This window comes from Vicugna pacos, chromosome 1, assembly GCF_048564905.1.
Source record: "Vicugna pacos chromosome 1, VicPac4, whole genome shotgun sequence".
Lineage (NCBI taxonomy): Eukaryota > Metazoa > Chordata > Mammalia > Artiodactyla > Camelidae > Vicugna > Vicugna pacos.
In genome coordinates, this window is record NC_132987.1 from 43,574,184 (window position 1) to 43,588,326 (window position 14,143).

A 14,143-nucleotide genomic window follows, 5' to 3' on the forward strand; every position below is an offset into this window, starting at 1 on the left:
TTTATTTATAACCCCAGTTTTACTAGCTTAGTTCTTTGGTTATGTGCTCATCATTAAAAAAAATTTTTTTTTAATTCTGGTGAAGTGCATATACCTAACTATTAATTACAGAGAATTAACTATTCTAATTCTTTGGCATTTAGTATATTTACAGTATTGTGCAATCACTATTTCTATCTAGTTCTAAAATATTTTCATCACCCCAAAAGGAAACCCTGCACCCAATAAGCAGTTGCTTCCCAAATCTCTACCACCCCTCAGCCCTTGGAAACCACAAATCTGAGTTTTGTCTTTGTTGGTTTATTTGTTCTAGATATTTTATGTACATAGAATTACGCAATATGTGACCTTCTGTGTCTGGCTTCTTTTACTTAACATAATGTTTTCAAGGTTCATCCCCCTTGTAGCATATATCAGTACTTCACTCCTTTTTATGACTGAGTGATATTCCCTTGTTGGTATTATACCACTTGTGTTCACCCATTCATCTCCTTATGGGTATTTTGGCTGTTTCACCTTTTGGCTATTTTGACTACTGCTTCTGTGAACGTGTGTGTACATATATTTGTTTTAATCCTTCTGTGTATATACCTGGGAGTGATATTGATGGATCATATGGTACTTTTCTGTTTAACTTTTTGAGGAAGAGCCAGCTTGTTTCCCACAGTAGCTGTACGATTTTACGTTCCTATCAGCACAAAAGTTCCGATTTTTTCCACATTCTCACCAACACTTATTTTGTTTTTCTGACAATAGCCATTGTAGTGGATGTGAAGTGACACCTCATTGTGGTTTTGATTTGCTTTTTCCTAATGACTAAGGATGTTGTAAGCATCTTCCCATATGTTTGTTGGCTATTTGTGTATCTTCTTTCTTCTTTGGTGAAACGTCTGTTTAAGCCCTTTACACTTTTAAATTGGGTTTTTTTGTTGTTGCGTTGTGAGAATTCTTCGTATATTTGGAATACTAATTCCTTACCAAGTGTATAATTATTTGTGAATATTTTCCCCCATTTTATATGTTGTCTTTTCACTTCATTAGTAATACCCTTTGTGCAAAAAGTTAGTTTTTTATGAAGTCCACTATATCTTTTTTTTTTCTTCTTTTGCTGCTTGTGCTTTTGGTGTCATCTAAGAATCCATTGCCAAATGCAACATCATGAAACCCATGTTTTCGTCTAAGAGTCTTATAATTTTAGCTCTTGTATTTAGGTCTATGATGAGTTAATTAAAATTAAAAACATTTTTTTTCCTCTTTAACAGAGGTACTGGGGATTGAACCCAGGACCTCGTGCACACCAAGCACATGCTCTACCACTGACCTGTACTCCTGCCCTCTACGATGAGTTAATTTTTATATATTGTCAGGTATGTATGTGATGTCAGGTGGGGGTCCAAGTTGATTCTTTGTGTCTGTTTGGGGCCTCTTGTAATTCCACATGAATCTGAGGATTGGCTTTTCCATTTCTGCCAAAAAGGCCGTTGGAATTTTGTTAGAGGACATTGATTCTGTAGATCTCTTTGAGTAGTAGTGCCATCTTAGCAATATTAAGTCTTCCATTTGCGTCTTTATTTAGATGTTCTTTGGTTCCATTTATTAGGGTCTTCTTTAATCTCTTTCAGCAGCGTTTTGTAATTTAAATGCATAGATCTTTCACCCCTTGGTTAAATTTATACCTAGGTATTTGACTCTTTTGGATGCTGTTGTAAATAGAATTGTATTCTTAATTTCCTTTTCAGATTGTTCTTTTCTGGTGTATAGATACACAGTTGACTTGTGCATTGCTCTTTTCCCTTTAAATTCACTGAATTCGTTTTTTATCTCTAGTGGTTTTGTGTGTGTGGAATCTTTGGGATTTTTGTGTATAGGATTATGTCATCTGCAGGTATAATTTCCTTCTTCCTTTTCAATTTGAATGGCTTTTCTTTTTTTGCTCAGCTTTTCTAGCTAGAACTTCTGGTACAGTGTTGAATGGTGGTGGAAGTGGGCATCCTTGCCTTGTTCCTGATGTTGGGGGGGACGCTTTCAGGGTTTTAGCCTTTGAGTATAATGTCGGATGTGGATGTTCATTGACTTTTAATCCATTAGATCAGAGTTATCACCTGAGAAATGGTTAGAAATGCTAACTCTTGGAACCCACCTCAGATCTTCTGATTCTAAAACTGTGGGAAATGGAACTTAGTCTGGATTTTGAGAAACCCTCTGGGTAAATTTGATGCGCACCAAAGTTTAAGAGCCACGGCTCTAGAGTTTAAACTTAGGCTAGGACCTGTGCTTTATTTTATTATCTTTGTGTTTCTTTTAGTTTTCTTGTGGGATTTGTCAGTGTTGAATAATTTTTTTAAAAAGTCAGTGTTCCCGCAAATTGCCTACGTAATCTTTTAGCTTGTCTGTGTCTTGAGTCCCCATGAATAATTGGAGATTCATTATTAGACATTCACAGGGTTCAGCAGAAGACCTCACATTTAGGTCTTAGACCCATGCCAGACAGCACAAGTTTTTTATTTCCATTGTTTGTTCTGATAATTGCTTTCACCATAATTAACTGGTTACCTCCTAGCTGTGGCCTTATCCTTATGACTGCTTTAGCCAGCAAGAAATTCTTTTGGCTATTTAGAAAGACTCAAGGATTTTTTTTTTTAAATAGTGTTTATTGGATTTTATCGTATCAATATTTTGCCTTTTCTTTATTTTTCTCAGTTTTCTTTTATCTTGCTATGTTGTGATCTCAGTCGTCTTATATCCTTTTTGAATAATGTAATATTTAAGTTAATAAGGTAAGAATATGTTCTATTGCTACGAAGGCACAATTGTTGAAAATAGCCATTTGGAAACACAAGTACCAGTTTATAGACTAGTACAATAATAGCATTCTGTTTATTCACTACTTGTTTACCTATTGGTGAGTATTCAGCTTATAAAAATATCATTTTGAAATGTCAAAATTGTAGTATAATTATTTATAGCTGATCTATTTCTGAGACTGGTTTAAATGATAATTTATACCCTGGATTCCTATTTTCCACTATTTTCAGATGTGTCAGCCTCATTTGTACATTCTTTTCAAGTCAGTCTAGTTAATTCTTCTCCCAGAATGGGTGAATATTCTGAATATAGCATCAGAGCAAGGGGTGTTTACATGTGTGGGCTCTGGTGCATCCCTGGTAGCAGGGAAGAAGCACAGAGTGAAACCAAATGGCCTCACAGTCTTGGCAGGGGCTCAGAAGCTCTCTGTGAGCTATGCGTGGCCCTAAAAATACAACATTGCTGGGCTTTCCTTCATTCTCTTTGATGTGGGAATAAAGTTGTAGGATCATTGCATGAATTACTGTTGGTTGTAATTAAGCTACCCTCCAACCTTTCACAATATGCTATAAGTAAATGGGAAGGCAGTTTATTAATAAATGCTAGTAGACTTTTAAGATGTTAAACCATGTACTTGCATATTGCAGTTAAGTTTTTTAATGACTATAAATGTGATCATAGTTCTTGTTTGTGCTCACATCTTGTTCAATTAAAAAAAAAAGGAATTCTTGACTGTTGAAGTCACAGCCTAAAACTTGAAATTGATCAAATTTCCCAAGGCATTTTTTTCATGGAATTACTTGGCTTTTAGCAAACATTCTAGTTCCAGTTCTAGAAATTGTGCATGTGACATCTTTCATCTGTCTGTGGAAGAGTACATGTGGCCTCTAGCTGAGCTTCTTAATAGTTTCTCAAAAAAAAAAAAAGTTTGAAAGTGTGTATTTGTTTCCACTTTATTTAATCTGTGTGTATGTACATTTGTGTAGACCTACCTGTAAGTAGCAAGAGTATTTAATTAAAGGGAGTTCCAGACACTTTAAGAGATTAAAAGAAATCCTCCCCCTGCTAAAAGTTTAATAGATCAACGATTTCCCAGTACAGTCAGAAAGGAAATTAGTTTGGGGAGATTGTGTGGCTTTTTACTTCACATATCCAGTGTTCGTGGTTTGAATAGGAAGAAAACCATTTTTCACCATATTCTCGTATCCTTTAAATCTTGTGTGTCATGAGGTTATCAACTAAAAAATCAAAAGAGACCTAGTAGTCCTAAAAGTTTAGGAAGAGAAGTTTGTGTTTTAATTAGGGAAGGATTATAATAATATCAGGAGGTTCTCAAACACAGTTGACCAGAGGCAGTAAACTCACTGATTAGGAGATAAGTATTTAGAAATGATAACTTTTCTCATACCACCATTGTGAAACAGGTTTTATTTTCCTAGCTTTTTAAATTCCTGAATGCCTTATGGGGGCAATGGCCTATTTCAGAAAGAAGAGAAACCTTAGGGTTCCAAGACAGAGCTGAGTTTCGGAAACCATTACTGTATATTTCACAATGTCCTTTGAAAGGGTTTTGATGACAGTGACAAGAGGAAGGGGGAACAAGTATGTTAAAGTCATTTCGCTACTTTTGAAATCAAGGCCAGGAAGAAAACATTTTCTGGCCGTAAATCACTTACTTGTCCTACATTCTTTGAAGCATTTTATAGAAATGGCTTTAACAGTTTTAGGGGTCATGCCAGGGGTTAAGAGACAGTTTGCCTGGTGTACATTTTGGTGATTAAAAAGTAATACTTTATTGAGGTGGTAGCATTTCTGTTCACACTCTGTACTGTGAAATATTTGATATTTATCTGACGAGGAAGGTTTGCCTTTTAAGTCAATATTGTACAAAGTGTAAACTTGTTTTTATGTGTTACAGGGATATGTACTATTAAAATAGTGCTTAAGATAAAAGAGCAAGGAAAAAACAAAAAGCTGTAAATAAAAAGAAAGAAAAAATTGTAATGATTGCTAACATTTTGATGAGTGATCATTGTGCCACATGCTGCTCTAAGCGCTTTTGCACGTATTAATTGAATTTAATCTTTAAACCCAAGCCTATGATGTAGGTACTGTTGTTCTCACTTATAGCTGTTGAGAAGTGAGGCTCAGAAAGGCTAAGTGAATTGTCCAAGGTCATACAACCACTGTGAATAGTGAACTGGGAAATGAAGCCAGGCAGAGAGAGCATGCTTGTAGAGCTGAGTGCGTTGTCCCTTGGGTTTCAGAGATAGTGCTCAGGCTCAGGATAAAAGAGTTGTCTATGGTTTTTTTTTTGTTTGTTTGTTTTTTTTAAATTGAAGTACAGTTGATTTACAGTGCTGTGTTAGTTTTTTGTACTGCAAAATGATTCAGATATATATATACACAACACACATATGTATATATATATACTCTTTTTCAGTTTCTTTTCCATTATAGGATATTACAAGATATATAGTTCCCTGTGATATATATAGTAGGACCTTGTTGTTTATCTATTCAATATATAGTAGTATGTATATGTTAATGCCATTGATTTTTTTTTAAGTGAGTCAATTGAAATAAAAATAATAATTACCTAAATGTCTTGATGGCTAGGGCAAAAATGCTGACGCTGACGAGAAAAATGTATTTGGAAGATGAATTTGGAAAGTGCCTCCAGTGATTGGTGGATGTATTAGTTTGAATCATACTTAAAAATACAATGGGGTCGTGAAATTATCCATTCTTACGCCATTGTCTTTCTTTGCTTTAAATGATTACCAGTGTGTCAGCATGTGAGAGACCACTGTGGTGCTGTGTACGTGTTAAGAGATTATCAGATAGTGTAGTGCTTTGGTATGTTGTCCATGAAGTTGCAGTGAGTCCTATGGAATGTTACATGAATATTTGAATCTTCTGTTCTGCTTCTATGGCTTTTTCCCCTGTACGAGTAGAACTTTTGATGGCACCCCAGCATCCCTGTCCCTCCACACTTTTCCTGAGAGGTAGCTATAACATTGGATTGTACTGTGAGGTGAAAGGTACATTGTGCTTATATGTGAATGCAGCAGTGGGTGGCAGGATCTATTTTCTTTTGCCAAGAAAAGTGTATTTTTCTTGGTTTTTGTTACAGTGGAGCAATTTTCGTTGCCGGCAGCACAACAGGCATTAGGAGAAAGCAAATAAACAACACAAGGCACTTGGAGCCAGGAAGTCGCATCTCAGACTAGAACTCAGCTTTGGATTGACATTTGGGTTGTGGGTTACTAAATAGGGGAGCCACTTATCAAACTGAAAACCAGTGACTATGAGGTTCTTACTCTTCGAGGGAAACCATTTAGTCATAGGATCTTTGGAAGGGTGTCGGAAGTTGATTTTGATGACAATGTTTCCTTGTAATATTAACTCAAGCCAAGTCTTAGGTAACTGAGTGTTACCTTGACTGTCATGGTTTGCCTTAGACATTTGATTAACATTTGTTGAATTTAATATTTTGAAACTAAGCTCTTCATTAATTGGATGCTTTACTTTGAAGTAATCCAAGTAAATTTGGTATGAGTATCCCTAGTAGTGCCTAGTTTTAAAATATGATCTATTTTCCCGCCTGCCTTTTAACATAAGAGGCATACCAAATTCAGTTGGTTTGGAGTATTTTATTTATTTATTTTGAACAGCTTTATTGATATATAATTCACTATATCACAGAATTCATCCATTTAAAGTATACAATTCAGCAGGTACTCTTTGGTACATTATATTCTTAATTTTAAAAATTACATTAAAATATAGATAACATGTGTCACTTTAACCATTTTTATATCTACAGTTCAGTGGCAATAATTGCGTTCACAGTGTACCACCATCACCACTATGTGTTTCATCTCTCCTTTTTCTTCTTTTTTTTTTTCCTCTTTTTGATTTGGCGTATTTTAAAGATTTCTTCTGTTTCAAATTAATGGCATGTTACAGTAACTTACTGAAAATAATAATTGGAATGAAAATTATAAATACAAAGTATGTGGGAGCTTTTTAAACCAGAGGAGATAAATTTATTTGTTTAAGTATGTATTAATAATACATCCTTTTAAAGGCAAAAAAGGAAACTTTTGCCCCACCTTGCTAGATAACTCTTAACTGATCAGCCTTAGTTTATGAAAGTGGAGATTTGGAAATCATTATTTATAAAGATGCTCATAGCTGTTCCCCCTCCCCCACCCCTTAGACTTATGCAGCCAGAGAATTCCTTTTCATCCATGATTTCAGATCTAAGGCACAGTGTACCAACTATTGAAGAGAAAACAGTCAAAGTGATTAATTCCCTTCAGTTTTGATAATATTAAAATAATACCAAGAAATTATTTTGAATAAGATATGTTTATTCAGTTGTTAATACCTTTCTCTCCTTTTTTAGGACCTGCTGAAGTTCCCATGATGTCACCCAATGGATCCATTCCTCCCATCCATGTGCCTCCAGGCTATATTTCACAGGTAAACCATTTGATGGACTTCTCTACTATGGGCATTATCATTATTTCAAGAGAATACATATTGAGGCTTCAGAAACTTATTCCAGGATTAATTTAGTTAGGATAATGCTAGAGTTGTTACCATTTTTGTGGCACCATAGGGCCCTTCCTGAATCTTGCCTCCTGGCGTGCTGGAAAGCCAGAGTGGGGGAAATGTAGCAGGGTGGCTAGGCTGCCCTCGGCTGAGGTGAGTTTCACATTTGACCATTTGATTGTGATTCCTTCATAGAGTCTGCTGCCTCAGAGACTTCCTTCCACCTGTACCACAATTTGCTAAGAAAAACAATAATTTGTGGACTTAATTAGTAAAAATATCAAAGGAGACTTAGTTAATTTAAGTAGGGTCTGCCCTCTGTTATGGGAGCCCCATTTCACTGTAACGTGGCAAGACTGGGCTTGGTGAGTTACTCAATATGATGTGAGAACTTGGCTGTTTGTACTTTAATTTCTCTGGAATCGGATAATTTCTTAAGTAAAAATAGCAATAGCAATTTTAAAAGTAATAGTAATTTCAGAGGTATTTTGGAAGAATAAAAAAAATGTTAAAGGATAAAGTTACATTTCTATACCTGGATAAGGTTTAAAATCTTCAAGGTGCCTGGAACGTGGACGTCTGTATATACTTGAGATTTTGTCCTAGGCTCCTAGGATGAGAGGAACTCTTCCCTCTACAATTTCCTTCCCAAATACCTAACTAACCACCTGTTTTTCTCTTTTTGCCCCCTCCCTCCTTTTTAAATTGAAGTATAGTTGATTTATAATGTTGTGTTAGGTTGAGGTGTACTGCAAAGTGATTCAGTTTTTATTTATATATATATAAATATATATATATTTATATATATATATATTTATATAGTTATATATATATAGATTCTTTTCCATTATAGGTTATTAAAAGATATTGTATATAGTTCCCTGTGCTGTGCAGTAGGACCTTGTTGTTTATCTGTCTTATATGTAGTAATGTGTATCTGTTAATCCTAAGCTCCTAGTTTATCCCCCACCCCTTCCCCTTTGATACCCACAGGCTTGTTTTCTATGTCTGTAAGTCTGTTTCTGTTTAGTAAATAAGTTCATTGGTATCATTTTCTTAGATTCCACATATAAGTGACGCTGCTGCTGTTCTTTTTTTCTGATTATAAAGGCAGACGCACCTTATACTCACTGGGAAAAAAATCCAAAAAGACAGAGAATATAAAAAAGAAAATATTTATAATTTTACTACCCACAGAAGGTGATAATCTTTGTGTTAACATTTTTTTGGATTATAGTCTTGCAAATTTTTTTTTCTTTCTGTCCCTCTGTCTGCTTTTAAAGTAACTTAAAAATCTGTAATTTTCAGTTTTTAATGATTTTGCTAGGGTGAAAAAATTGGCAGCTACATAGGAAAATTGCTGAAGTGCAGGCAGGAATCAAAGAAGATTTATCCTTCCCTGATGTAAAAAACGTATCCATTTCTTCTCTGTCTAAGCCATAGGGCAGCCACTATAATTTCACTTTTTCCATCCCTACTTTTATGAGCCAATTTGACATCGTTCTTTTCTTTCTTTCCTTCTTTCTTTTTTTTCCTGAGTAGCCAGAGTGTTGGCCTGTCTTCCCCCTGTTGCAAATAAATGACGTGTTTTACATAAGTCTTTGTAAATAAGAATCACTGAAGGGTGAAGAGGGTGCAGGGGGGCCCTTCCAGCGATCACGCTCACGTCAGCAGTCAATTAACAGAAAAGAACAAGGAATGTAGAATTCCATTATGTCTCCTACTCATTTATTTTGAGGAAGTGTTTCATTCCTTTGAACCAGAGTACAGTTCTCACCATTGTGATGGCTGAAATAACACCTCCATTTGTGCTAAAGGTCCATTTAAGGAATGTGAGTACCAGGTACAAATTGAACATTGTAGTTTAGAGAAGCTGCAGTATGCTTTTTCTTGCTAGCGGTGTTGCTACGGTTGTACTAACTACCAAACACTAATTGGGATTCCTAGGAAAAATAGAGAATTTTAGACTGTGGTGTATTTCTGATTCCTAGAAACTTCTATAGGAAATCCAAGTAGAAAGAGGAAAAGCAGAGCTGTAAACTTACTTTCATAAAACTGATGATGGAAGCATAGTGAAGCATTTTCTCAGCTTAGAATTATGGCTGAAAGTGCTAGGAGATATTGGAAGAATAGTAAAAACGGAATAATTTGGATTCCAAATTGAAAAAAAGCAAGAAGCAGTCTGTAAGGCATTATTCAACTCCATTTAGACTGGACTCCCTGCTCAGAAGATGGCCCCAGAGTTAAATAACCTTCAGTGGCAGCACTGTAACTTTAATGATGTTTGACAGTGAATGAAGTGGAAGAGATTATTATGGTGAAAAAAACTGAGAGCCTGAAGATGTACGTCTTCCTTAAGGTCGACAGTATCCACACTTCAAAAAACAACATAGGTTGTAACCAAGTATGAAATGTCTTAGGAGGCTTGTCATCATCAAGAGATCTAAGGAGCAGAATACATTTTTGTTACGCAGTGTGGGAAGAAAGAATCACTTAAAAAAAAAAAAATCTCCCTCCTGGCTGGACGTATATGAGGGTGCCTGATACTAGTCTGTCCCTATGCAAATCAACTCTATGTCTTAACCCCACAAGTCATTTTCCTCAAATACATGTGGCTTCCTTGTTCAGACCTGGAGTTAGGGGTGCATTGCACAGGAGTAGAGTTAAATCTCTGTGGTGTAGTATATGGGTTCTTAATACTCAGCCTTGCTTGCCTTTTGAGAGTCACCTTTACCTGCTGCCTCACATTGCTACCACCTTCAGCTTCTTTCTCCTGAACACATCTGGCCTTTCTCAACTATGTACTTTTGTACCCATTATATCTCTTTTCTTGGAATACTCAAGAGCCCTTCTTTGTCTGATACTTCAGTCGTTCTTCTATTCAGATGGCCTTCCTCTTTGTGACCTTTCAGAACCTCCAGCACTGAAATGGTTGTTCTAGTTTTATTTATTATTTTTTTCTCCATCATCTTTGGTACTTTGTCCCCATCTCTGTCATGAAATACAATACATTTTATAACCATCTCCAAGAATCTTAGTGCCTCATTGAGATTATATCTGAGAATCTAGAATCCTGCCTGGTGTATAGTAGGTACTTGGTAAGTGTTTTTAAATGTAAATGATTGGCCAAGCTGAAATAAAGTAAATATAGGATAGATTCATAGACTTGATTCAAAGATTTGCAGTTTTGAGAAGATAATGAAACACCTGGTAGCTGGAAGATTAGCACGATCAGACTTACGTATACCTGCAAGGAACAAAATGCTCTGAATGTGGGTTTAAGAGAGAGAGGAGTGCCAAGAAAATTCAGTAGAAGAAATAGTCTTTTCAACAATTAGTGCCGGGACAGCTGGATATTCACATGCAAAAGAATGGAGTTGGACGTCTACCTCACACCACATACAAAAATTAACTCAAAATGGATTATAGATGTTAAGTGTAAGAGCTAAAACTGTATAACTCCAGGAGTAAAATTCTGTAACCTTGGATTAGGCGATGGATTCTTAGATGTGACACCAAAAGTCCAAGCAGCAAAAGAAGAAAACGGATAAATGTGACTGACTTTATCCAAATTAAATTTTTTTGCACTTCCAAGATCATCATCAACAAATTGAAAAGGGAACTCATAGATTAGGAGAAAATATATGCAAATCGTCTATTTTAGAAGAGATTTGTATCTAGCCTATATAAGGAAACATAAATCAAGAATAAAAAGACAAAAACTCAGTTAAAATATGGGCAAAGATCAGAATAGAAGTTTCTCCAAAAAAGATGTACAAATGGCCAAATAGCACATGAAAAGATGGTGAACATCGTTATCCATCAGGGAAATGCAAATCAAAACTGCAGAGCAATATACTTCACACACACTAGGATGGCTTTAGCCAAAAAGACAGGCATTAACAAGTGTTGGCAAGGATGTGGAAAAATTGGAGCCCTCATACACTGCATGTAGTAATGTAAAATGGTACAGCTGCTTTGGAAGACAGTCTGGCATTTTTTTAAATGTTTAAATATAGAGTTATCATATGACTCAGCTATTCCACCCCTAGGTCGATATCCAAGAGGAAAGAAACATGTTCACACACATAAAAGCTTATACATGAATATTGACAGCAGCATTATTCATAATAGCTCCAAAGTGGAAACAACCCAGATGTTTGTTAGCTTATGAGTGGATAAATATGCCATGATATATCCATACAATGGACTATTATACAGCCATAAGAAGGAATGAAGTTTTGATTCATGCTAATACCTGGATGAACTTTGAAAATATTATGCTAACTGAAAGAAGCCAGACACAGAAGCCATATACGGTATCATTCCATTTATATATAATGTCCAGAATAGGCAAATCCACAGACACTAATAATAGATTAGCTGTTGCCAGGGACTAAGGAAGAGAGTATTAGGGGATTACTGTTAATGGATATGGCATTCTTTTGGGGATGATGGCAATGTTTTGGAAATTGTGGTAATGATCACTCAACTCTGAATATATTCAAAACCACTGAATCAGACACTGAATCAGAATGGATTTTATGGTATGTAAATTATATCTCAAAGCTGTTACACAAGAGGGAGAGAGGAAAGATAGTGACTTGTCCTAATTATTAATTAGCAAACAATGGCACAGCTGGGAAAAATGGCCCAGCCTGTCTTTGTGCCTGTGTTGACGATGGTAATAACTACTGTGTATGCTGTGCAACATGCTAAACGCTTAATTCATGTCTCTAATTCTCATCAGTCTAACTTTGCAAATGAGGAAGCTAAAGCTGTGAGTGGAACCAGGATTGCAGCGCAGACATTTCTGATCTTATTGACCTTTTTCCCACTATGATGGGACCTCATAGTCAGTGACAGAGCCTGCCTTGATGGATTATGGTTGACCCTTGAACGACATGAGTTTGAACTGTGCGGGTGGGTCCACTTAACATGTGGATTTTTTTCAATACTAAATACCCAGTACTACACGATCCGTGGTTGGTTGAATCTGTGGATGTGGGTACAGAACCGCAGATGTGGAGAGCTGATTGTAAATTATATGCAGTCTTCCGACTGCAAGGAGGGTCAGCACCCCAGTGCCCTCCTTGTTCAAGGTTAACTGTATCTGTTTTATGTTCTGTCACTTTCTCACAGTGTGAGTGTGGATGTGTGGTATGCCTACTCATGCATCTCCAGTACTAAAACACCCACTACTCACCTATGAGATGACCTGTTACTGTAAGAAAATTGAGGAGGGAGGCAAGTGAATGATTACAGATGTTACAGTAATAGCTCCAAACTGAGTCAATGGAGAAATTCTTGGTTTAGCATTCATTGCATACTTTGGTAGCTAAAAGTGCTTTAAAAATAAATTGATAAACTTGATCAAATTGACAAAATACAGTTGTCAGTAATAAGCAGATGATCTTACAGAAAGACAGACATCCGGAGCTGAAGAGACAGCTGTGTTCTACTCTGGCGTGCAGTCAGCAGCACAGCCTGGTTTTTCTTAGGTTGAGGACTGACCCAGTGGACCTTAGAGATAGTGTGGACAAGGGTAGGAGGACAGTGGAATCTTATCTGAGATAGTAGGTGTTTATGTGTTGTTGGTGTGTATGTGTGTGTTGTGCTTTATTTTTTTGGTGGGAGGCTGGGGTGATTTGAGGATAATGTAATCTGATCTTTTCAACTTAAGAGAAAATACAATGTAAGTTTTTTTTTTTTCCACCTATGAGAAAGTGGATTTAGGTGAGAGGAAAGTTAGTCTTCGTACACTCATTTCCATCATCATTTCCATTACGTAAAAGCATTTGTTAGTGTGAATTAGGGTTGGAAACTTTGGGAAAACAGGGTGAGCTGGGAGCAACATGGACATTACTTGAAAAGGCCTGCCATCAAAGTCCACCATGACTACTTCCCATAAAACTTTTACAAATTCCTGTGTCACACAGGCAAATACCTACCTGATGTGAAAGAGGTAGGAATTAAGAGAAATGTTACGTACAGTGTGTAGTCGAAAGTGGGTGTTCACTGAGTGGTCACTATTGGAATGAAAGAGGCTGTTAGAACAATTTCGATGAAAGTTTGGCAGGCTTTGCCTTCCTAAATACATACTGGGATCACACAGTATGAAGCAAATTTTTCCTTTCATTGTAAACTTGGTCTGGCTTTTCTTAATTTTTTTCTAATCTCATCATTAGCTCTCTGAATAATTTATATATAAAAAGTTCTTAGGCGGATGCCTTGAGTTTTATTTTCCATACTTCCATAGCAATTTATGAAACATTTTTCAAAAGTTACAGGGAAGGGTCTTCATGTAGACCCAAAGATTTAAAAAGCGAACAAAGAGAAAAAGTGAAGCATCTCAGTTAAGTGTTCTGTCATTTGAGAAACCACTCTTCTTTTCTCCAGATTGATTGATATAACCTAAAAACTTCAAAGAATAGTCAAAACTAGAGTTTCTGTTCTAGCAGAAGTACACACTTTACCCCATTCTGCCGTTTTGGGTATTAGTTAATGGATGAATACCCGTTGTAATTATATTGACAGAGGAGAGATGAGAAATCTACTTAAAAACACATGTAAATTTTGGTTTGGTTGGTCATTCTCCAATGAGGATTGTTTCAAGAGTTGGCCAGAAATCAGAGCCCTGTGGAGAAACAGTGGGGCCTGTTAGGTGGAAGCCATGGGATCCTTTTCTCCATTTTGTTCAGCCACACCAGCCAAGCTATAAACATTAGCCTCAACTGCTTCCTTTGGGTGATTACAGCCTGGGGTTAAAACAGTG

At 36.3% G+C, this 14,143-nt stretch overlaps 1 protein-coding gene across 4 annotated transcripts in view; it reads left to right on the top strand.

The window, feature by feature from the left end:
• FNDC3B (fibronectin type III domain containing 3B) overlaps nucleotides 1-14,143 on the top strand; it is a 311,856-nt gene that overhangs the window by 157,119 nt on the left and 140,594 nt on the right. For all 4 annotated transcript variants that reach the window (XM_072960949.1, XM_072960966.1, XM_072960956.1 and 1 more), the window contains exon 4: nucleotides 7,220-7,296. In XM_072960949.1, coding sequence (XP_072817050.1) covers nucleotides 7,220-7,296 — 77 coding nt within the window. The remainder of the gene's footprint in view (nucleotides 1-7,219; nucleotides 7,297-14,143) is intronic.